At 44.8% G+C, this 23201-nt stretch overlaps 1 protein-coding gene across 2 annotated transcripts; it reads left to right on the top strand.

The window, feature by feature from the left end:
* The first annotated feature begins 198 nt into the window (after nt 1-198).
* PSMG1 (proteasome assembly chaperone 1) lies at nt 199-21808 on the top strand. 2 transcript variants are annotated; one of them, XM_056559673.1, is made up of 8 exons: nt 199-307; nt 7516-7626; nt 8035-8147; nt 13017-13171; nt 13548-13610; nt 14907-15105; nt 19473-19609; nt 21620-21808. In XM_056559673.1, the coding sequence occupies exons 1-8, from the start codon at nt 237-239 to the stop codon at nt 21692-21694; spliced, it is 924 nt and encodes a 307-aa protein (XP_056415648.1). In that variant the 5' UTR covers nt 199-236; the 3' UTR covers nt 21695-21808. The 2 variants fall into 2 exon arrangements, with proteins under 2 accessions (XP_056415648.1, XP_056415649.1); XM_056559674.1 differs by lacking the exon at nt 199-307 and having other exon boundaries at nt 7425-7626; nt 21620-21802.
* The last annotated feature ends 1393 nt before the right edge of the window (nt 21809-23201 follow it).

The raw sequence follows: 23201 nt of genomic DNA, 5'->3' as shown, positions 1-23201 counted from the left end.
TCTCCCACAATGACCCTATCTATACAGCTACAATGGGATGGTTTAGATGCATGTACGGGGGAGAGTTATTAAAACTTGTGCAGAGGAAATGTTGCCCAGTTGCCCATAGCAACCAATCAGATCGCTTCTTTCATTTTTAACAAGGCCTCTGAAAAATGAAAGAAGCAATCTGATTGGTTGCTATGGGCAACTGCACCACTTTTCCTTTGCACAGGTTTTGATAAATTTCCCCCTAGATGTGTAAAGCTGACATAGACATCCCCAGAAGGACTAGTAGCTGTAATTGCACGAAAGGTGGTTTTACCAGGTATTAGAGATGAGTGAAGTTACAGTAATTCGATTCGTCACGAACTTCTCGGCTCGGCGGTTGATGACTTTATCCTGCATAAATTAGCTCAGCTTTCAGGTGCTCCGGTTTTTAACAGTAGCAAAATGGGCAAAAAGTCAAAAGGGGTGAATACTTATGCAAGGCACTATAGCTAAGCAGCCATCACTGAACAATGCTTTTAGGCATGTAGACGTGGTCATGACAATATGCTGAAATTCAAACTGAGCGAAAGGGGGATTTAAGTGACTTTGTATGTGTCATGGTTGTTGGTGTCAGACGGGCGTTGTATTTCACAATCTGCTGATTTAGGGTACGTTCACATATACAGGATCCTGCGCAGATTTGATGCGCAGGATTTGTAACTGCAGATTAGAAGCGGCGCTCAGTCATTTAGTTTACATTGGAATCTGCAGCAGAAAATCCTGTGCATCAAATCCTGTGCAGGATCCTGTACATGTGAACATATCCTTACTGGGATTTTCACACACAACTATCTCAAGGGTTTACAGAGAACGGTCCGAAAAAGAGAAGATATCCAGAAAGCGGAAGTTGTGGAAGTTGTCAGAGGAGAATGGGCTGCCTGGTTCAAAATGACAGAAAGCCAACAAAAATAACCACTGGTTACACCCAAGGTATAGGGAACACCATCTCTGACTGCACAACATGTCCAATCTTGGAGCAGATGGGCTACAGCAGCAGAAGACCACATCGGGGCCACTCCTGTCAGGTAAGAACAGGAAACAGGCTACAATTCATACAAACACCAAAACTGGACAATGGAAGGTGGAAGAATGTTGTCTGGTCTGATGAGTCTGGATTCCTGACTTTCTGGACACTTTGGGCCCCTTAGTAGTAATTGATCATGATATAAACACCACAGTCTACCTGAGTATTGTTACTGACGATGTCCATCCCTTTATGACCACAGTGGATCCATTTTCTGATGACACTTCCAGCAGGATAATGCTCCATGTCACATGACATCATCTTATACCGTACAATGAGGTCACATGACATCATCTCATACAGGACAATGAGGTCACATGACTTCATCTCATACAGGACAATGAGGTCACATGACATCATCTCATACAGGACAATGAGGTCACATGACATCATCTCATACAGGACAATGAGGTCACATGACCCCAATGGCCTCCACAGTCACCAGATCTCATCCAATAGATCATCGCTGGGATGTGGTGGAACCGGAGATTCTCATCATGGATCCGACAAATCTACAGCAACTGTGTGATGTCATCATGTCCATATGGAAGAACTGTGTGATGTCATCATGACTATATGGAGGAACTGTGTGATGTCATCATGTCTATATGGAAGAACTGTGTGATGTCATCATGTCTATATAGATAAACTGTGTGATGTCATCATGTCCATAAGGAGGAACTGTGTGATGTCATCATGTCCATAAGGAGGAACTGTGTGATGTCATCATGTCCATATGGAAGAACTGTGTGATGTCATCATGTCCATAAGGAGGAACTGTGTGATGTCATCATGTCCATATGGAGGAACTGTGTGATGTCATCATGTCCATATGGAGGAACTGTGTGATGTCATCATGTCCATATGAAGGAACTGTGTGATGTCATCATGTCCATATGGAGGAACTGTGTGATGTCATCATGTCCATATAGAAGAACTGTGTGATGTCATCATGTATATATGAAGGAGCTGTGTGATGTCATCATGTCCATATGGAGGAACTGTGTGATGTCATCATGTCCATATGGTGGGACTGTGTGATGTCATCATGTCCATATGGAGGAACTGTGTGATGTCATCATGTCCATATGGAGGAACTGTGTGATGTCATGTCCATATGGAGGAACTGTGTGATGTCATCATGTCCATATGGAGGAGCTGTGTGATGTCATCATGTCCATATGGAGGGACTGTGTGATGTCATCATGTCCATATGGAGGAACTGTGTGATGTCATCATGTCCATATGGAGGAACTGTGTGATGTCATCATGTCCATATGGGGGAACTGTGTGATGTCATCATGTCTATATGGAGGAGCAGTGTGATGTCATCATGTTCATATAGAGGAACTGTGTGATGTCATCATGTCCATATGGGGGAACTGTGTGATGTCATCATGTCCATATGGGGGAACTGTGTGATGTCATCATGTCTATATGGAGGAGCAGTGTGATGTCATCATGTCCATATGGAGGAACTGTGTGATGTCATCATGTCCATATGGAGGAACTGTGTGATGTCATCATGTCCATATAGAGGAACTGTGTGATGTCATCATGTCCATATGGAGGAACTGTGTGATGTAATCATGTCTATATGGAGGAACTGTGTGATGTCATCATGTCCATATGGAGGAACTGTGTGATGTCATTATATCCGTATGGAGGAACTGTGTGATGTCATCATGTCCATATAGAGGAACTGTGTGATGTCATCATGTCCATATGTAGGAACTGTGTGATGTCATTATATCCGTATGGAGTGAAATCTCTAAGGAATGCTTCCAGCACCTTGTAGAAAGTATAAAGGGGGTGCGACCTGGGACTAGCATGGTAAACCTTATAAAGTGGCCAGTGAGACTGTTCACACAGCAACATTTCTGTGCGGAATTCCACTGAATAGTTATGTTGGAATTTCCGCCACCAAAAAATTCTTCATTCCGATAAATATAAGACCTGTCTTTAATTTTGCGGAATCCATGGTGGAAATCCATTGAAGTCAATGGGGATAAAAATTTTGGCGGATGGTGTTTTTTTTTTTTTTTTTTTCCAGTAAATTTTTTTTTTATTATAATTTTTTTAACCTGTTAAGGACCAAGGGTGTACCTGTACGTCCTGGGTCCTTTCCCTTTCTATCATAGCGGGTCGGGCTAATAGCGACCCGTGGCTAATAGAGCGTGGCACTGATCCCAGTGCCGCACGCTAATAACCCTTTAGACGTGGCGTTCAAAGCTGATCGCCGTGTCTAAAGTGAAACTAAACTACCCCTGGTTAGCTCAGGGGTCTGTTCGGGACCGCCACAGCGGAATTGTGGCATCCCAAACAGCTGTAGGACAGCAGGAGGGTCCCTTACTTGCCTCCTGTTGTCCGATCGCCGAATGACTGCTCAGTGCTTGAGATCCAGGCATGAGCAGTCAAGCGGCAGAATCATTGATCAATGGTTTCCTATGAGAAACCATTGATCAATGTAAAAGATCAGTGTGTGCAGTGTTATAGCTCCATATGGGAGCTATAACACTGCGAAATAAAAGTGAATAAAGATCATTTAACCCCTTCCCTAATAAAAGTTTTAATTACCCCCCTTTCCCCATTTAACCCTTTAAGGACTCAGCATTTTTCAGTTTTTGCATATTCATTTTTTCCTCATCACCTTCTAAAAATCATAACGCTTTCAATTTTGCACATAAAATTCCATATGATGGCTTATTTTTTGCACCACCAATTCTACTTTGCAGTGACATTAGTCATTTTACCAAAAAATCTACGGCAAAGCAAATCATTGTGAGACAAAATTGAAGAAAAATTTCATTTTGTAACTTTTGGGGGCTTCCGTTTCTACGCAGTGCATTTTTTTAGTAAAAATGACACCTGATCTTTATTCTGTAGGTCCATACGGTTAAAATGATCCCCTATTTATATAGGTTGGATTTTGTCGTACTTCTGAAAAAAATCATAACTACATGCAGGAAAATGTATACGTTTAAAATTCTCATCTTCCAACCCCTATAACTTTTTTTTTTTTTCTGTGTACGGGCCGGTATGAGGGCTAATTTTTTGCGCTGTGTTCTTAAGTTTTTATCGGTACCATTTTTGTATTGATCGGACTTTTTGATCACTTTTTATTCATTTTTTTATGATATAAAAAGTGACCAAAAATACGCTATGTTGGATTTTTTAATTTTTTTGCGCGTACGCCATTGACCGTGCGGTTTAATTAATGATATATTTTTATAGTTCGGACATTTACGCACGTGGCGATACCACATATGTTTATTTTTATTTTAGGGGAAAAGGGGGGTGATTAAAACTTTTATTAGGGAAGGGGTTAAATGACCTTTTTTTTTTTTTGCAGTTATTGCTCCCATAGGGACCTATAACATTACATACACTGATCTCTTATGCTGATCCCTGCAAAGCCATAGCTTTGCATAGATCAGCGAGATAGGGGCTCGAATGCTCAAGCCTGTAGCTCAGGCTTGGAGCAATCAAACGCCGATCGGACGCGACGAAGCAAGGTACGGGGGTCTCCGCTCGCGTCCTAGCTGATAAGGACATCGCGATTTTATCGCAATGTCCCGATCAGCCCGACTGAGCTGCCGGGAAGTGTTTACTTTCACTTTCAGACGCGGCGGTCACTTTTGATCGCCGCGTCTGAAGGGTTAATAGCGCGCGGCACAACTATCAGTGCCGCAAGCTATTAGCCCAGGGTCTCGGCTATGACTAGCAGCCGGGACCGACCCGATGTGATGCAGGGTCACGGCGTGACCCCGTTTTAAACACTGGGACTAGGCTCTGGGCGTACAGGTACGCCCTGCGTCCTTAAGAGGTTAAAAAAAACATATGTGGTATCGCCGCGTGCGTAAATGTCCGAATTATAAAAATATATCGTTAATTAGACCGCACGGTCAATGGTGTACACGCAAAAAAAATCTAAAATTCCAAAATAGCGTATTTTTGGTCACTGTTTATATTATGAAAAAGTCCAATCAATACAAAAATGGTACCGCTAAAAACTTCAGATCACAGCGCAAAAAAGGAGCCCTCATACCGCCCCATACACAGGAAAATAAAGTTATAGGGGGTCAGAAGATGACAATTTTAAATGTATACATTTTCCTGCATGTGGTTATGATTTTTTTTTCAAAAGTGCGACAAAATCAAACCTATATAAGTAGGGGATCATTTTAATCATATGGACCTACAGAATAAAGATAAGGTGTAATTTTTACCGAAATATGGACTGCGTAGAAACGGAAGCCCTCAAAAATTTCCAAATGGTGTTTTTTCTTCAATTTTGTCTCACAATGATTTTTTCCCGTGCTTTGCCGCAGATTTTTGGGTAAAATGACTGATGTCATTACAAAGTAGAATTGGTGGCGCAAAAAATAAGCCATCATATGGATTTTTAGGTGCAAAATTGAAAGAGTTATGATTTTATAAAAGTAAGGAGGAAAAAATGAAAGCGCAGAAACGGAAAACCCCCCGGTCCTTAACCCCTTAACGACGCAGGACGTCCTTAACCCCTTAGCGCCGCGATCCCGCATCATATCGCGTCGGTCCCGGCGCTAATCAACGGCCGGAACCCGCGGCTAATACCACACATCGCCGATCACGGCGATGTGCGGTATTAACCCTTTAGAAGCGGCGGTCAAAGCTGACCGCCGCTTCTAAAGTGAAACTGAAAGTGACCCGGCTGCTCAGTCGGGCTGTTCGGGACCGCCACGGTGAAATCGCGGCATCCCGAACAGCTGACCGGACATCGGGAGGGCCCTTACCTGCCTCCTCGGTGTCCGATCGACGAATGACTGCTCCGTGCCTGAGATCCAGGCAGGAGCAGTCAAGCGCCGATAACACTGATCACAGGCGTGTTAATACACGCCAGTGATCAGCATAGGAGATCAGTGTGTGCAGTGTTATAGGTCCCTATGGGACCTATAACACTGCAAAAAAAATGTAAAAAATAAGTGTTAATAAAGGTCATTTAACCCCTTCCCTAATAAAAGTTTGAATCACCCCCCTTTTCCCATAAAAAAAATAAAACAGTGTAAAAAAAATAAAAAATAAACATATGTGGTATCGCCGCGTGCGTAAATGTCCGAACTATAAAAATATATAATTAATTAAACCGTACAGTCAATGGCGTACGCGCAAAAAAATTCCAAAGTCCAAAAAAGCGTATTTTGGTCACTTTTTTTATACCATTAAAAAATGAATAAAAAGTGATCAAAAAGTCCGATCAAAACAAAAATCATACCGATAAAAACTTCAGATCACGGCGCAAAAAATGAGTCCTCATACCGCCCTGTACATGGAAAAATAAAAAAGTTATAGGGGTCAGAAGATGACATTTTTAAACGTATAAATTTTCCTACATGTAGTTATGATTTTTTCCAGAAGTGCGACAAAATCAAACCTATAGAAGTAGGGGATCATTTTAACCATATGGACCTACAGAATAATGATAAGGTGTAATTTTTTACCGAAATATGCACTGCGTAGAAACGGAAGCCCCCAAAAGTTACAAAATGGCGTTTTTTTTCCATTTTGTCGCACAATGATTTTTTTTTCCGTTTCGCCGTGCATTTTTGGGTAAAATGACTAATGTCACTGCAAAGTAGAATTGGCGACGCAAAAAATAAGCCATAATATGGATTTTTAGGTGGAAAATTGAAAGGGTTATGATTTTTAAAAGGTAAGGAGGAAAAAACGAAAGTGCAAAAACGGAAAAACCCTGAGTCCTTAAGGGGTTAAGGGATTAAACGTATAAAAACATAAAAAATATTAAAATGGGATATTCTTGTAATACTGCTTAGTGAATGGTGTAAAAGTAAAACCCTAAAAAATTTAAGACAAATTCTCTACTTTTGCCACTAAAGAACTAAAACTCGATCCACAGGATATTGAAGAAAAAAAAAGAAAAAGAAATAAATAAATAAAGTTGCTGCTAAAACTGTCTATCGGGGGTTAAACCCCTGAGGATCTTGTGGATCGATTTTCAGTTCTTTTATGGCAAAATTTTATATTATACTATACAGACTATTAGTATTAGGAGAAATGGAAAAAAATAAATAAATAAATAAAAAAGAAAATTCAGGTTCAGGTAGTCAATATCCAATTTTAATATTTTTTTTTTAATGCTTTTCGACCTTAAAAAAAAAAATTTTAAAAACTTTTTTTATTACAAAAAAACTAATACATTTATTCTATCAAATAATTATTTTTATTAAAATAATGCTGCAATCCAGCATTTCTCCCAGTGCAAGGTGTTCTGGCTCCCTCTAGTGTCGTCTACTGTGTACTGCGGTTGCTGAATTCCCAGAAATGACTGCCCTCTAGTGGCCCGAGCAGAGAACTGATCCCTCCCACATTGATCCTGTGTCATGCTGCACAACTACTTCCTGCTGCACACACACAATAGACATGGCCACCTTCTTCGGTGAGGTTGTATCTGTGTTTTCCAGGGCTGTGGAGGAGGATGAGGATGATGATGATGAGGAGGAAGAAGAAGAAGAGAGAGCGGAGGAGCTGGATGAGGAGGATCAGGAGATCAGGAGGGAATTAGCCAAGAAAAGGTAACAGGATTGTTACATTGTGATCTGGGGATACATAGTGGTGACTCATGATCATCAGATGCAATATAATCAATGGTCTTCAAACGGGGGACCTCCAGATGTTGCAAAACTACAACTCCCAGCATGCCCGGACAGCCGTTGGCTGTCCGGGCATGCTGGGAGTTGTAGTTTTGCAACAGGGAGACCGCTAGTATCTTGGTCGCGGTAACGTTCTTCAGAAGTTTCATTTTAGTCAACTTTACTCGCCTATCCCTGTGCCCTGGGCATGCTGGGACTTGTAGTTGTGCGTCAGTTACAGGGATCTAGTTGATTTGACGATTCCCACGTGACCGATATAGAAGAGATATAGGTTTGGCGCACTGGTATAGGCGATGTTGATGACGACGGCGTTCCGTGTTCTCCCCGTAGGGAAGTGATGCTCACGTGGAGCTGCGAATCCAGTGCGGCCATGGAGAAGTCTGCGGAGCGCCCTGCCCTGCCCTGCTCCAGCCTGATCCTCGCCGTGGGGGACAACGCTTCAGGTATGGCCGGAGGACTTCCATTCATTTACTGTATTGAGGTGTATTGCGGGTCACCTAACAAAAAATAAAAAAAACGCACATAACGCTCTCCTTTCCTGAAATACTCTGTGCTGCTGTGGACCCTATAACTCTCTCTGTGTGATCTCTTCCTCGCCCCATGACTCTGCCCGTCTCTCAACACCATGATGGGAATGGACAGGTCACAAAACTAGAACACGTCTCCCTTTTTTTTCTGAAATACTCTGTGCTGCTGTGGACCCGGCTCCTTTATCTATATACCGTATTTTTCGGCCTATAGGACGCACCCAATTTATAGGTGCCAAATCTAAAAAAAAAATAAAGATTCTGAACCCAACAGTGGTCTTCAACCTGCGGACCTCCAGATGTTGCAAAACTACAACTCCCAGTATGCCCGGACAGCCGTTGGCTGTCCGGGCATGCTGGGAGTTGTAGTTTTGCAACATCTGGAGGTCCGCAGGTTGAAGACCACTGGTATAGGAGGTAATACTCACGTGTCCCCGCCGCTACGGACCCGTCACCGCTGCCCTGGATGTCGCTCCATCGCTGTCGCCGCATCTCCGACGCTCCGGACTTCTTCTTCCCCGGGATCCACGCTCTCCGTCGCCGTCATCACGCCGCTCCTATTGGATGACGGCGTGCGCGACGACGTGATGACGTCGAAGGAGATCGCAGGGGACCCCGGCACGGAGAAGACACCAAGGAGGCAGGTAAGGTCCCTCCCGGTGTCCTGTAAGCTGTCCGGGACGTCGTGATTTCACAGCGGCGTTCCCGAACAGCCCGACTGAGCAGCCGGGTTAGTGTTATTTTCGCTTCAGACGCGGCGGTCAGCTTTGATCGCCGCGTCTGAAGGGTTAATACAGGGCATCACCGCGATCGGTGATGTCCTGTATTAGCCGCGGGTCCCGGCCATTGATGGCCGCAGGGATTGACCCGATAGGGGTGCATTCGCCGTATAAGACGCACCAACTTCCCCCCCAGTTTTGGGGAAGAAAAAGTGCGTCTTATACGGCGAAAAATACGGTAACTCTTTCTGTGTGATCTCTTCCTCGCCTCACAACTCTGCCCCCGCTCCCCCACTTAAAGGACAAGTATCATGTGTAAAAAAAAAAATATATATATATCCCCTATCCAAAGGGTATACGTTTTGGATCGCAGCGCTGGGGCCCCCCGAAGTCTCCTGCATAGTGCCCTGACTCACAGGGGCGCGTCACGATAGGGCTGGGCGATATACCGGTTCATACCGAATACCAGTGTGTTTTTCTTCTGTACGATATGAATTTTTCCCTATACCGCAATACCGGTCGGGCCACTCCCCCCCCCCCCCCCTCCTCAAATGAATGAATGATCATCCGCAGTGCGCTGGGGAACTAATGATATATGACCTGCGGGCGCTGTCCTGCTTTTCCTCCCTTCCCCCCCCCCCCCACCGAATGAACTATCAGCCGCAGCGCTGTCCCCACATCGGGGGAATAATTATGTTACCCGCAGGCGCTGATCTCCTCCTCCTGTGAGCCGCGGGCGCAGGACGGAGAACGGAAGCTGTCACCTCCCCCTGCAAGCGCTGAAAGCCAGAGGGCCGCGGGCGCTGCAGAATTTCTGATCAGAAGTTCATTCGGTTGGGGGGGAAGAAAAGCAGATCAGCGCCCGCGGGTCATATATGATTAGTTCCCCAGCGCACTGCGGCTGATAATTCATTCGGTGGGGGGGGGGGGGGGGGCGAGGGGAGGAAAAGCAGGACAGCGCCCGCGGGTCATATATGATTAGTTCCCCAGCGCACTGCGGCTGATAATTCATTCGAGGGGGGGGGAATGAGTGGGAAGAAAAAATACTGTGGAACCGCCATAAATACCATGAAACGGCTCTCCAATAGAGCTATATGAAGGAGGTGCGGCGGCCCCTGCTTCAGGTGGGCGTAGTGACGCACTGCTGTATAGGAGAGCCGGGGCTCTAAACTGGAGAACGCGCGCCCCCCCTCCCCCCCCCCCCCCCCCCCCCCCCCCCCCGCAATCTGAAACTCCTCCAGATAGGGGATACATTTTTTTTTAACCTGATTCTTGTCCTTAGAAGACATGTCTTCTTTTCCTGAAATACTCTGTGCTGCTGTGGACCCTGCTCTCTCTCTACTATCTATCTCTATTGCCTTTTTTTTTTTTTTTATATGAGATTTAGAGATGAGCGAACTTACAGTAAATTCGATTCGTCACGAACTTCTTCCTAGGAATGTATCCACCTTTTCCAGCCCACCGGAGCACCGGAAAGCTGAACCAATTTATGCAGGAAAAGTCAGCAACCGCCGTGACGAATCAAATTTACTGTAAGTTCGCTCATCTCTAATGAGATTACTCATTTACATTATCACAGGAGCGGACATGTCCCCCCCCCATATATTTCCATAATCAGCACATTCCTTTTCTTAAAGGGGTCTGATTGGTTGCTATGGGCAACTGCACTACTTTCCTCGGGACAGGTTTTATCAAAACCTGTCCAGAGGAAAAGTAGTGCAGTTACCCATAGCAACCAATCAGATCGCTTCTTTCATTTTTAAAAAGGCCTCTGCCAAATGAAAGAAGCGATCTGATTGGTTGCTATGGGCAACTCAGCAACTTTTCCTTTTGCACAGATTTTGATAAATCTCCTCCATTAAATCCAACCAAAGCCTCTAGATCAGTGATCTCGAAACTGTGGACCTCCAGCTGTTGCAAAACTACAACTCCCAGCATTCCCGGACATCTAGAGGTCCACAGTGTCGAGTCCTTGGCTCTAGATGTCTCCAGTGACCCCTTATATCCTAAGGTCTTTGACGACTTATTATGGTCCTACCTATCTTAATCCAGGGTCCCACCCCAGAGATGGTAATGCAAAGGGGTTATCTGTGGGGGGCGTTGTTCTCTGCTCTCTATGGCCGCCCCATAGCGATGAGAATGAAGTGGCAATGTGCGTACTTGGCCCCTGCTTTATTCACTTGAGGGGCAAGGAACCCTTGGAGGTCCAAGCGGTCAGACCCACAGTGGTCACTTATTAAAGGGGTACTCCCGTGGAAAACTTTCTTTTTTTTTTTTTTTTTTTTTTTATCAACTGGTGCCAGGAAGTTAAACAGATTTGTAAATTACTTCTTTTTTGGATAGGGGATAAGATGTCTAGGTGCGGAGTACCCCTTTAAGCTAACAATCGAGTTTACACATTTTTATAGCCTTAGCTGAATGGCAGCAGTTTTTCCAATGGTTTACAGCTTCAGTCTTGAACTATTGACCCTCCATTCCCTTCACTTATACAAGTGTCTCTAGTCCTGCAAAAAACATATTTCTTTAACCCCTTATCAGTGAGAGGCTAGGTTACCCATGGGTTCCCTGTAACAGCAGAACACAACACTATGGAAAGTATAAGTATTGCCGCTCCTAATTGTGCGTTGCGTGCCATATAGTAAAGCACATGAAAAGCTTCTTCACAGTCACTTAACGTGTTCGTTTTGCGTGAGGCACTGCATGCATTGGTCTTTATTCTTAAAGTAGAGAAGTCATTAATTGTAACTTTTTGTGAATTGGGACATTTAAACTTGCTTTTAAAAAAAAAAAAAATTTTATTCCAATCTAAATTTAGTAGGAGTCGGTGCATTGTTTGCCGACTCCGACTCCAGGTACCCAAAATTTCGTCCAACTCCGACTCCTCGACTCTGACTCCGACTCCACAGCCCTGGTAAAATCATCCTCCTCACCCTCCCCGGGGGACGATCCTGCCCGCATGCATGGTGTGGATAGGAAGTTTGAAAGTCTCCCCCTGCCGGTGCCATAAGTAATCCCCTGGGCGGAGCTATACTCACCTATTCCCGTTGGCTGCACTGAATTCACGCCCCCTCCGTGTGATTGACAGCCCTTCCCACCACTCTGCTCCCTAAGCAGATGGAGGAGAGCAATAGTGTGGGCCGTGCCGGACTGTCATTCACGCCGAGGGGACATGATTATAGCCGGGAATAGGTAAGTATAGCTCCTCGCCCAGAGGACTACTTACAGGCTGGCAGGGGAAACTTTCTAATTTCATATCCTCACCATCCCCATGGGCAGATAAAGCTGGAAGGGAGGTGTATAACTACTATATATCCTGATCCCATAGAGATAGCAGCATTATACAGAGAGAGCTGGAGGGTAGGTGTATAACTAATAGACATCCTGATCCCATTGAGATAGCAGCAGTATACAGAGCTGGGAGGGAAGGTGTATAGCTACTATTTATCCTGAGCACATTGAGATAGTGGCAACAGCAGTATACAGATAGAGCTGGGGGGGGGGGGTGTTAACTACTATATATACTGATTCGTAGAGATAGCAGCAGTATACAGATAAAGCTCGAGGGGAGGTTTATAACTACAATATATCCTGACCCATACTGATATATAAGTAGCAATATACAGATAGAGCTGGAGAGGGTATAACTACTATATATTCTTATCTGATAGAGATAGCAGCAGCGGTAAACAGAAAGAGCTGGGAGAAGTGGTGTATAACTACTATATATACTGATCCCATAGAGATAGCAGCAGTATACAGCTAGAGCTGGAGGGGAGGTGTATAACTACAATATATCCTGATCCATGGAGACAGCAGCAGCAGTATACAGATAGAGCTGGAGGGGAGGTATTTAACTACTGTATATACTGATCCTGTAAAGAAAGCAGCAGCAGTATACAGATAGAACTGGAGTGTAGATGTATAAATACTATACATCCTGATGCTACAGAGAGAGCAGCAGCAGCAGTATACAAATAGAGTTAGGGGAGGGGCTTCTTTAAGGACAGTCTCTTGTCCTCAATGATGGACCATGGGGGCAGTAGATGTCATCTATCTGTATTTCCAGGTTTCCTGTCGGCTTATATCCTGAGCTCCGGCAGCTGGGAGGTGGCCGGCTACATCAGACTATGGAATGAGAGATGTCGAGACCCCGTGCCCAAAAGTGACGCAGCAGTTTCTCCATCATCCTGTATCTTCTACCGATCAGTCACAGATCCTTCAGTAAGTGTTGACATTGATGCTTTTTGAACTAGACCTCCAAAGTGTGGACCTCTAGCTGTTGCAAAACTACAACTCCCAGCATGCCCGGACAGCCAACGGCTGTCCGGGCATGCTGGGAGTTGTAGTTTTGCAACAGCTAGAGGTCCACACTTTGGAGACCACTGCTTTAGGAGGAAAGATCTACTCTACGTTCATGGACTAATCAGGCTCTGATCATACTGCTTGCCTCTATATGGAGTGGCTCCTTGGGGGAGGGCTTCTGCTCATACAAAGCAGCCAATCTGAACAAGCAGAGCTGCAGTGTCAACTATGGCGAGGGTCAGCATCTACGTATTCCCAAAATTGCCACCAATAAATGTGGTTCCTCTTGTTCCAGGTGATGCTCTGTCTGTGTAAGTCTTACGTGGCTGAAGATCAGCAGTTCCAGTGGTGTGAAAAGGTGAGAGACCATGTGTGGTATTCAGCCTATGAATAGGCCTAGAAATAGGGAATAGCGCCACATCTGTCCATGGGTGGTGCAATGTATTACAGCTCAGCACTATTCGCTTTAATGGAGCTAAGCTGCAATACCCAACACAACCCACAGATGGGTGTGGCGCTGTTTCTGAACCAACCTTGGCAGCCCTTTCGTCAAGAAAAACATCTATATTCTCCATGAAGATTTTTACATAGTTATAATGTATGACCCTTTCCTGAACTCTGTGAAGAACATGCTTGGCCTTATGCGACTCTGCAGGGGCTGGTCAGAGGTAGTGACATCACTTAGGGGGTGGGGCTACAGATTAGTGACAAGATTAAGCCACACCTCCTGAGACAGCAAACAACGATGTGTTGTCTTGGTATAGAGAGAGAGGAGCTGGAGAGCTGCTAAGAAATAAAACACTGCACTGACATAGAGAAGGCTACACAACTTCCTGTCAGGAGAGCGGGAGGAGCCAGGGGGGACTGAGATAACACAACACTGGCTATGAAATGACTACACAATTTTGAGAGGGCGGTGTCGAGGGAGCTGCTGAGACAACACCACACGAACAAAGAAGACTACACAACTTCTAGTCAAGAGAAAGGGAGGAGCTGGGCAGCTGCTCAGGCAACACCACATGGACAATGAGAGGACTATACAATTTGTTAGGAGAGAGGGAGGAGCCGGGGAGCTGCTGAGACAACACCACACTGATAAAGAAAGGTCTAAACAACTTCCTGTTAGGAGAAATGGAGGACACAGGGAGCTGCTGAGACAACACCACACTGACAATGGGAGGATTATGCATCTGCCTGTTAGGAAAGAGGGAGGAGTCGGGGATCTGCTGAGACAACACCACACTGATAATGAAAGGTCTAAACAACTTCCTCTTAGGAGAAATGGAGGACACCGGGAGCTGCTGAGACAACTCCACAGAGTCAATGAGAGGACTACAGAATTTCCTGTCAGACAAGAGGGAGGAGCCCTGTAGTTACTGAGACCACACTAACAATGAGAGGTCTACACAACTTCCCGTCATGAGAAAGTGGGGAGCTGCTATGACAACAGCACACTGACAATAAGAGGACTATTAATATAAAATATTCTGATACTGAAATACCCCTTCAAAACAGTGGTCACACACCTGTCCTAGTTGGCAGATCTGCCCAGACATGCAGTGATACTGAAGAGTGAGATTATCTGGGTGACAACACCATAAAGACAGTCGTACAGGATTACACATTGACTCCGGTTTATTGTCTCCTCTTCCAGGTTTTCAGCTGTCTACAGAAGTCTGGTCTTAAGGTGACCGTCCTCTCCACCTGTCCGGTCACTGACTACAAAACGACAGAATCCACACACAATCTGCCCGTCCCATTTCTCAGAGTGACCACCACAAAGCAATACTCAGACAGCGCCCCCTGCAGTTACCTGGAACAGCCGAATATTGTGGATGGGCTGCCTGCTGCAGGTGAGGTGGATCTGTATTAATAGTGACCGAGGACTGTCCGGTCCTAGTAGTTCTGGCAGCGGCCGTCAGGTGACGTCTCTTTTATATTCCTGATCATAAGCTTTATTTACTCAATGAGGCTGCAGAGCGCTCTACGCTGCCGGTTATTAGCCCCTTAGATGCTGCTGTCAATACTGAGGCTACTTTCACACTGCTGTTGCGCCCTGTCGAGAACATCTGTTAAAAGGGAATCTCCACTGGAAAACATTTTCCTTTTTAAGTTATTAAACAGATTTGTAAATTACTTATCAGCTGCTGTATACTACAGAGGAAGTTCTTTTCATTTTGAATTTCCTTTCTGTCTGACCACATTGCTCTCTGCTGACACCTCTGTCCATGTCAGGAACTGTCCAGAGCAGGAGAGGTTTGTTCCTGCTCTGGACAGTTCCTGACATGGACAGAGGTGTCAGCAGAGAGCACTGTGGTCAGGCAGAAGGGAAATTCAAAAAGAAAAGAACTTCATCTGTAGTATACAGCAGCTGATAAGTACTGGAAGGATTAAGATTTTTAACCCCTTAAGGACCAGGCGTTTTTTCGTTTTTTGCACTTTCGTTTTTTTCCTCCTTACCTTTAAAAAAATCATAACTCTTTCAATTTTGCACCTAAAAATCCATATTACGGCTTATTTTTTGCGCCACCAATTCTACTTTGTAATGACATCAGTCATTGTACCCAAAAATCTACGGCGAAACGGAAAAAAAAATCATTGTGTGACAAAATTGAAAAAAAATGCCATTTTGTAACTTTTGGGGGCTTCCGTTTCTACGTAGTACATTTTTCGTTACAAATGACACCTAAAATGACCCCCTACTTATATAGGTTTGATTTTTTCGTACTTCTGAAAAAAAATCATAACTACATGCAGGAAAATGTATATGTTTAAAATTGTCATTTTCTGACCCTTATAACTTTTTTTTATTTTTCCATGTTCAGGGGGCTATGAGGTCTCATTTTTTGCGCCGTGATCTGAAGTTTTTGTCGGTACCATTTTTGCATTGATCGGACTTTTTGATCGCTTTTTATTCATCTTTTCATGATATAAAAAGTGACCAAAAATACGCTATTTTGGACTCTGGAATTTTTTTGCGTGTACGCCATTGAACGTGCGGTTTAAAAAGCAGTACATTTTTATAATTCGGACATTTCCGCACGCGGCAATACCACATATGTTTATTTTTATTTACACAGTTTTTTTTTTATTCTTGGAAATGCCGGGTGATTCAAACTTAAGGGAAGGGATAATTGAAAGGGTTAATGATTTTTTTACACTTTTCTTATGCCATATTATAGCTCCTATAGGGGGGGCTATAACATTGCATTAACTGATCTTTTACACTGATTGATCCATCTCCATAGGAATGGATCAATCAGTGTTTCGGCGATTGATTGCTCTTGCCTGGATCTCAGGCTTGAAGCATTCATTCGGCGATCGGACAGCACAGGAGAAGGTAAGAAGACCTCCTCCTGTGCTACAGCTGTTCGGGATGCCGCGATTATACTGCGGCGATCCCGAACAGCTCCCTGAGCTAGCCGGGCACTTTTACTTTAGTTTTTAGCCGCGCGGCTCAGCTAAAGGGTTAATGATGCACGGCACCGCGACCAGTGCCGTGCGCTATTAGAGGCGGGTCCCGGCTTCACTATGACGCCGGGCCCGCCGCGATATGATGCGGGGTTACCGTATAACCCCGCGTTATATCACGGGAGCGGGACTAGGGGCCTAAGTTTACGCCCTTGGTCCTTAACAGGTTAAATAGAAGTAATTTACAAATCTGTTTAACTTTCTGGCACCAGTTGATTTAAAAAAAAAAAAAAAATGAAATATATATATATTCCAGTGGCGTACCCCTTTTAAGCTCTTTTTTTTAATTAATAATTATAATTTTTTTTTGCTTTTAAAGGCTGTTTTCCGGATAGGACATAATGGACAACAACGGGTACCTGCTAGATCCCATTATAGTCAATGGGGTCCATTGGGTGGTCGTTGTTTTGTAGCGGGAGAAAAAGACGGCGCTTGCAATATTTTTTCTCCCGCTATTCTCCCCGGGTTCCCTGATGGCTGTCACACTACCCTATCATAATGACAGTCTGACAGTGGCATCTAAACTGCCTGAGCGATATTCATCAAATCCTGTCCAGAGGAAAAGTTTCTGAGTTGCCCATAGCAACCAATCAGATCACTTCTTTAATTTTTGACAAGGCCTCTGCAAAATGAAAGCAGTGATCTGATTGGTTGCTATGGGCAACCCAGCAACTTTTCCTCTGGACAGGTTTTGATAAATCTCACCCCGTATGTTTAATGTAATGTAATTGGTGGTAGATTGGTTTGGATCAGCAGGGAGCTGACTCAGTGTCACAGCAGACTGGGGTCTTTAAAGAATTAACCCTTTAAGGGACGAAAATTATTATTATTATTTTTTTAAATCAGCTGGTGCCAGAAAGTTAAAGGACAACTGTAGTGTAACACTTTTATATCTGCCCGTGCCCGGGCCTCAAAAATAAACGAAATAAACTCATACATACCTTCCTACGAGCCCCCGTTGGTCCGGCACAGGCCTCACGGTCCGGCAGTGCTGACGTCATTCCACTTCCTGGGGACAGGGACGCCGCAGAGCCGTCGGCGTATCACCGGCCGCAGCGATGTCCCGCCCCGATCGGTGATAGGCTGAGCCCACTGTCATGTAAGGAGCTCTGGCCGGCTTCTTACATGACAGTGGGCTCAGCCTATCACAGGCCGGGGCGGGACATCGCTGCGGCTGGTAATACGCCGACGGCTCTGCGGCGTCCCCGTCCCCAGGAAGTGGAATGACGTCAGCACTGCCGGACCATGAGGCCTGTGCCGGACCAACGGGGGCTCGTAGGAAGGTATGTATGAGTTTATTTAGTTTATTTTTGAGGCACGGGCAGATATAAAAGTGTTACACTACAGTTGTCCTTTAAACAGATTTGTAAATTACTTCTATTTAAAATTGTTAACCCTTCCAGTACTTATCAGCTGCTGCATGCTCCAGAGGAAGTTGTGTAGTTCTTTCTAGTCTGACCACAGTGCTCTCTGATGACACCTCTGTCCGTGTCAGGAACTGTCCAGAGCAGGAACAAATCCCCATAGCAAACCTCTCCTGCTCTGGACAGTTCCTGACACGGACAGAGGTGTCAGCAGAGAGCACTGTGGTCAGACTGGAAAGAACTACACAACTTCCTCTGGAGCATACAGCAGCTCATCAATCTGTTTAACTTTCTGACATCAGTGGATAAAAAAATAAAAAATAATAATAATAATTCCACTGGAGTACCCCTTTAACAGGGCCCCGTAGACTGAAAACTAGCTGAAAAAGCTATAGGTAAGAATATGAAAGGAGATTTATCAAAACCTGTCCAGAGGAAAAGTTGCCCAGTTGCCCATAGCAACCAATCAGATCACTTCTTTCATTTTCTAGAGGCCTTTTCAGAAATGAAAGAAGCGATCTGATTGGTTGCTTTGGGCAACTGGGCAACTTTTCCTCTGTACAGGTTTTGATAAATCTCCCCCAGTGATTTAAAGCAATTTAGTTAATCCCAAAGATTTGCAAAGTATCTTCATGCCACGCCCCCTCTTGACGCCACGTCTAGACATGCAGGGAGGGGGCATAGCTTGAAGTCATGACCATTACCCCCGGAACCCAGCAGTCGTTCAGAACGCCTGGTGCTGCGCGGATATCACAAGGGGGGGGGGAGGGTTGTTGATAAGGGATAAGATGTCTAGCGGCGGAGTACCCCTTTAACCCTTCAGATGCCATGATCAAAACAGATTATGGCATTTATAATATGTGCGTGGGCTTAAGGAGGTAGCCGTAGGTCTCCTTACCTCCTCCATGCCGCTCTTCTGGGATCCATTTCTACGGTCTGCCTTCTGGCAGACTTTACAAATAGCTCACAGATAACACTGATCAATGCTGTTCCTATGCATAGCACTGAAGGGTTATAGCGATCAGTAGATAAATAGTAAATGATAAAAAGTAAATGTTTTAAAAAAGAAGCCCCTCCCTCCAATAAAAAAAATAATAATAATTAAAAGGAGGACTCCAGCTAAAATGTTCCTTTTATCCTATATGCCCGGGCTGCTGGAGTAAAAATAATACACTTTACTTACCTTTCACTGCTCCCCCGGTGCTACTGGTATTGCTCTCCCGGCCTCAGGCTTCTTTGGGCTTTTGGTGTCTGACACTCCGCCTCGGCGGATGATAGGCTGAGCAGCCAACTTTGCTCCTGTCTTACGTTTTTACGCACCTTTTTTCCCCTCAAAGGATAGTACTGGACTATTAACCCTTACAGACAACCCTTCCCTTTTGCAGTGATGGCGCACTGTCAGGTGTGGGGGATCCCGGCGGTATTCTACCAGTGCTACACCGATATTACCAAACTGGACTCTGTCACTATCGAAGCTTTCCGCCCCCTGCTGTCCTGTCAGAACATGAGCCGTCTGGCTGCGGTAAGGTTTTCAACATTTAAGAGGTGATGTGACACGCGACATTACATCCAGTAAAGAGATGTGACACGCAACATTACATCCAGTAAAGAGATGTGACACGCGACGTTACATCCAGTAAGGAGATGTGACTCGCGACATTACATCCAGTAAAGAGATGTGACTCGCGACATTACATCCAGTAAAGAGATGTGACACGCGACATTACATCCAGTAAAGAGATGTGACACGCGACATTACATCCAGTAAAGAGATGTGACACGCGACATTACATCCAGTAAAGAGATGTGACACGCGACATTACATCCAGTAAAGAGATGTGACACGCGACATTACATCCAGTAAAGAGATGTGACACGCGACATTACATCCAGTAAAGAGATGTGACTCGCGACATTACATCCAGTAAAGAGATGTGACACGCGACATTACATCCAGTAAAGAGATGTGACTCGCGACATTACATCCAGTAAAGAGATGTGACACGCGACGTTACATCCAGTAAAGAGATGTGACTCGCGACGTTACATCCAGTAAAGAGATGTGACTCGCGACGTTACATCCAGTAAAGAGATGTGACTCGCGACGTTACATCCAGTAAAGAGATGTGACTCGCGACATTACATCCAGTAAAGAGATGTGACTCGCGACATTACATCCAGTAAAGAGATGTGACACGAGACATTACATCCAGTAAAGAGATGTGACACGCGACATTACATCCAGTAAAGAGATGTGACACGCGACATTACATCCAGTAAAGAGATGTGACACGCGACATTACATCCAGTGAGTGCATGGAGAAGTTATAGGACTGGACAGAAGCCTGGGCAGGTCCGATGGCAATATAGAAATGACCCCCGATCAGCTACTTGTCATGGAAACTAGTCACTATTGAAGTAGAAAGCTACGTAGGCGACTGCTACTCTGGCAATCCTGCGGTTATCCCCGTGGTAGTGTAATCTTAGGAATTGCTCTAGACCAGTGGTCTTCAACCTGCGGGGCTCCAGATATTCCAAAACTACAACTCCCAGCATGCCCAGACAGCCATCGGCTGTCCGGGCATGCTGGGAGTTGTAGTTTTTAAACATCTGGAGGTCCGCAGATTGAAGACCACTGCTCTAGACTATGGAACTGGCCTGTAACCTGATGCTATGAAGTGCAGTCCCGCAGGTAGATGGCCATACATGCGCTTAGATTCAATGGGGATAGTGAGTAGGAATCACGAGAGCCACATTTACATGGCATTTGTGGCATATACTATGAATATACAATACCCTTACCAGTAGATAGAGAAGGCAATAGCTGTCGCTCACAGATCAGCCTCCCCCTCCCTGTAGAGTGACCTCTTCAGAGCACGCCCAGTAACGTTTCCCATACGTGTCAATGAGACAGTTCCTAATAAAGGGAATTTATCACCTACATTTGTTTTTGCTGATGAGCGTCAGATACTAAAACATGATCTTTTTTCTTTCTAGTCTTTTTCTCTTTTATAATTGTCATTTTATTGTAGCTTTTAACAGCATTTTAAGATTTGCTTTACAGCAGGACCAATAGACATAGGCAACAATAGACTGAAGCTGTCCCATTGACATAAATGGGCAACAATACTGAGTGTGCTCTGTGACCTTTTTGAAGATTTCATTCCACAGGGAGGGGCAGGCTGATCTGTGAGCTTTATCTATTGACTTTTCTATCTACTGGTGCTACCGTTCGCTGTAGTTATGTAAAGATCACTTTCCAGCAGCCTCCTCCTTATCATCACAGATACAACGGGAAGTCTCAGCTTAGTTTTAGACCTAGAGACCAAAATGGAAACTACAGGATTTTTTTATTTTTTTTAAATATAGATTATAAAATATAAAATCAGAAAAAAAAAAATCACCAAAAATTCTTTAAATTTTTTTAGGAATGAATACTTGATTTACGTAATAGGTAATTTATTGATGACACATTCTCTCTAAAATAATAATAATAATTATTTAAAAAAAAATATTTTCTGTAATTTTTCAGAAATCGGAAAAAATTGAAGAAACTCTGAAGAAAACGGTGACAACTGTCGAAATCCAAAGCAACTTGTACATATAGATCTATAGAAGAGACTCCAAATCCCTGCGGGGAATAGAATTGGAGCCAGAATAGAAGAGTTTTTTTTTTTTTTTTTATACATTATATTATTTAGTTAAATAATAAATTGTTTATTTTCAATTGTGCACATGCTTTAATTATCTGAGGGGCTACTTTCTTATAACGGAATGTGCACGGTCATATTAGGGGGCAGGGGCCCAACTGAAAAAAAAAATGGGCAGTTCATTTACCTCGATATTACTGCTATCAGGTATCCCCTAAGCAGGAGGCATCAAAAGGGCAAATTGTGCGTCATTACCCTACAATTAGAAAAACATACCGTATATTCTCGAGTATAAGCCGAGTTTTTCAGCACGATTTTTCATGCTGAAAACGCCCCCCTCGGCTTATACTCGAGTGAACTCTCCGCCTGTCAATCCCTTCTCAGTGGTCTTCAACCTGCGGACCTCCAGATGTTGCAAAACTACAACTCCCAGCATGCCCGGACAGCCATCGGCTGTCCGGGCATGCTGGGAGTTGTAGTTTTGAAACCTCTGGAGGTCTGCAGGTTGAAGACCACTGCGGCCTTCGAAATCATCCAGACCCCCCCCCTTTAGTTTTCTACTCCCCTCGGTGGGAAGGAAGGGTGAGCTGGTCCGGGCCATCTATGCTGCAGGGACCGTCCAGTGGGGAGGGTTAGTCGTTACGGGCTGTCCATTTTACCGGGGGGGGGGGGGGGGGGCGATTTGGGCCTGCCCTGGACTAGTGACGTTGCCTTGACGACGACGCACAGGGACGTTCATTCGCAGCCTGCGCATGAACGTCCCTGTGCGGCGGCGTCAAGGCAAGACAGCCCGGAACGACTAACCCTCCCCATCGCACGGTCCCTGCAGCATCGATGGCCTGGACCAGCTCACCCTAACTTCCAACCGAGGGGAGTAGAAAACTAAAGGGGGGGGGGGGGGGGTCTGGATGATGACGAAGGCCGCAGTGGTCTTCAACCTGCCGACCTCCAGAGGCTTCAAAACTACAACTCCCAGCATGCTGGGAGTTGTAGTTTTGCAACATCTGGAGGTCCGCAGGTTGAAGACCACTGATGAAGGGATTGACAGGCGAGGATAATGACAGGGGGATGATGACGAGGGGGATGATGACGGGGGGATGATGACGGGGGTCTGGATGATGACATGGGGGGGAAGATGTATTTCCCACCCTAGGCTTATATTCGAGTCAATAACTTTTCCTGGGTTTTTGGGGGGAAATTAGGGGCCTCGGCTTATATTCGGGTCGGCTTATACTCAAGTATATACGGTAGCTGATTTCTTGAAGAAACAGCGCCTCACTTGTCCTCAGGTTGTGTGTGGTATTGCAGCTCCATTCCGTTAAAGTGAATGGGGCTGAGTTGCAATACCACATACAACCTGAAAACAGGTGTGGCGCTGTTTTTTCTGTTAACCCCTTTTAAGGCCTAGATGCCCTTGTCTTCTTGCAATCAGCAATCAATTTCATGAGATTCAACTAAGAAAGA

This window comes from Hyla sarda, chromosome 2, assembly GCF_029499605.1.
Source record: "Hyla sarda isolate aHylSar1 chromosome 2, aHylSar1.hap1, whole genome shotgun sequence".
NCBI lineage: Eukaryota > Metazoa > Chordata > Amphibia > Anura > Hylidae > Hyla > Hyla sarda.
This window is presented reverse-complemented; position numbering and strand designations above follow the sequence as displayed.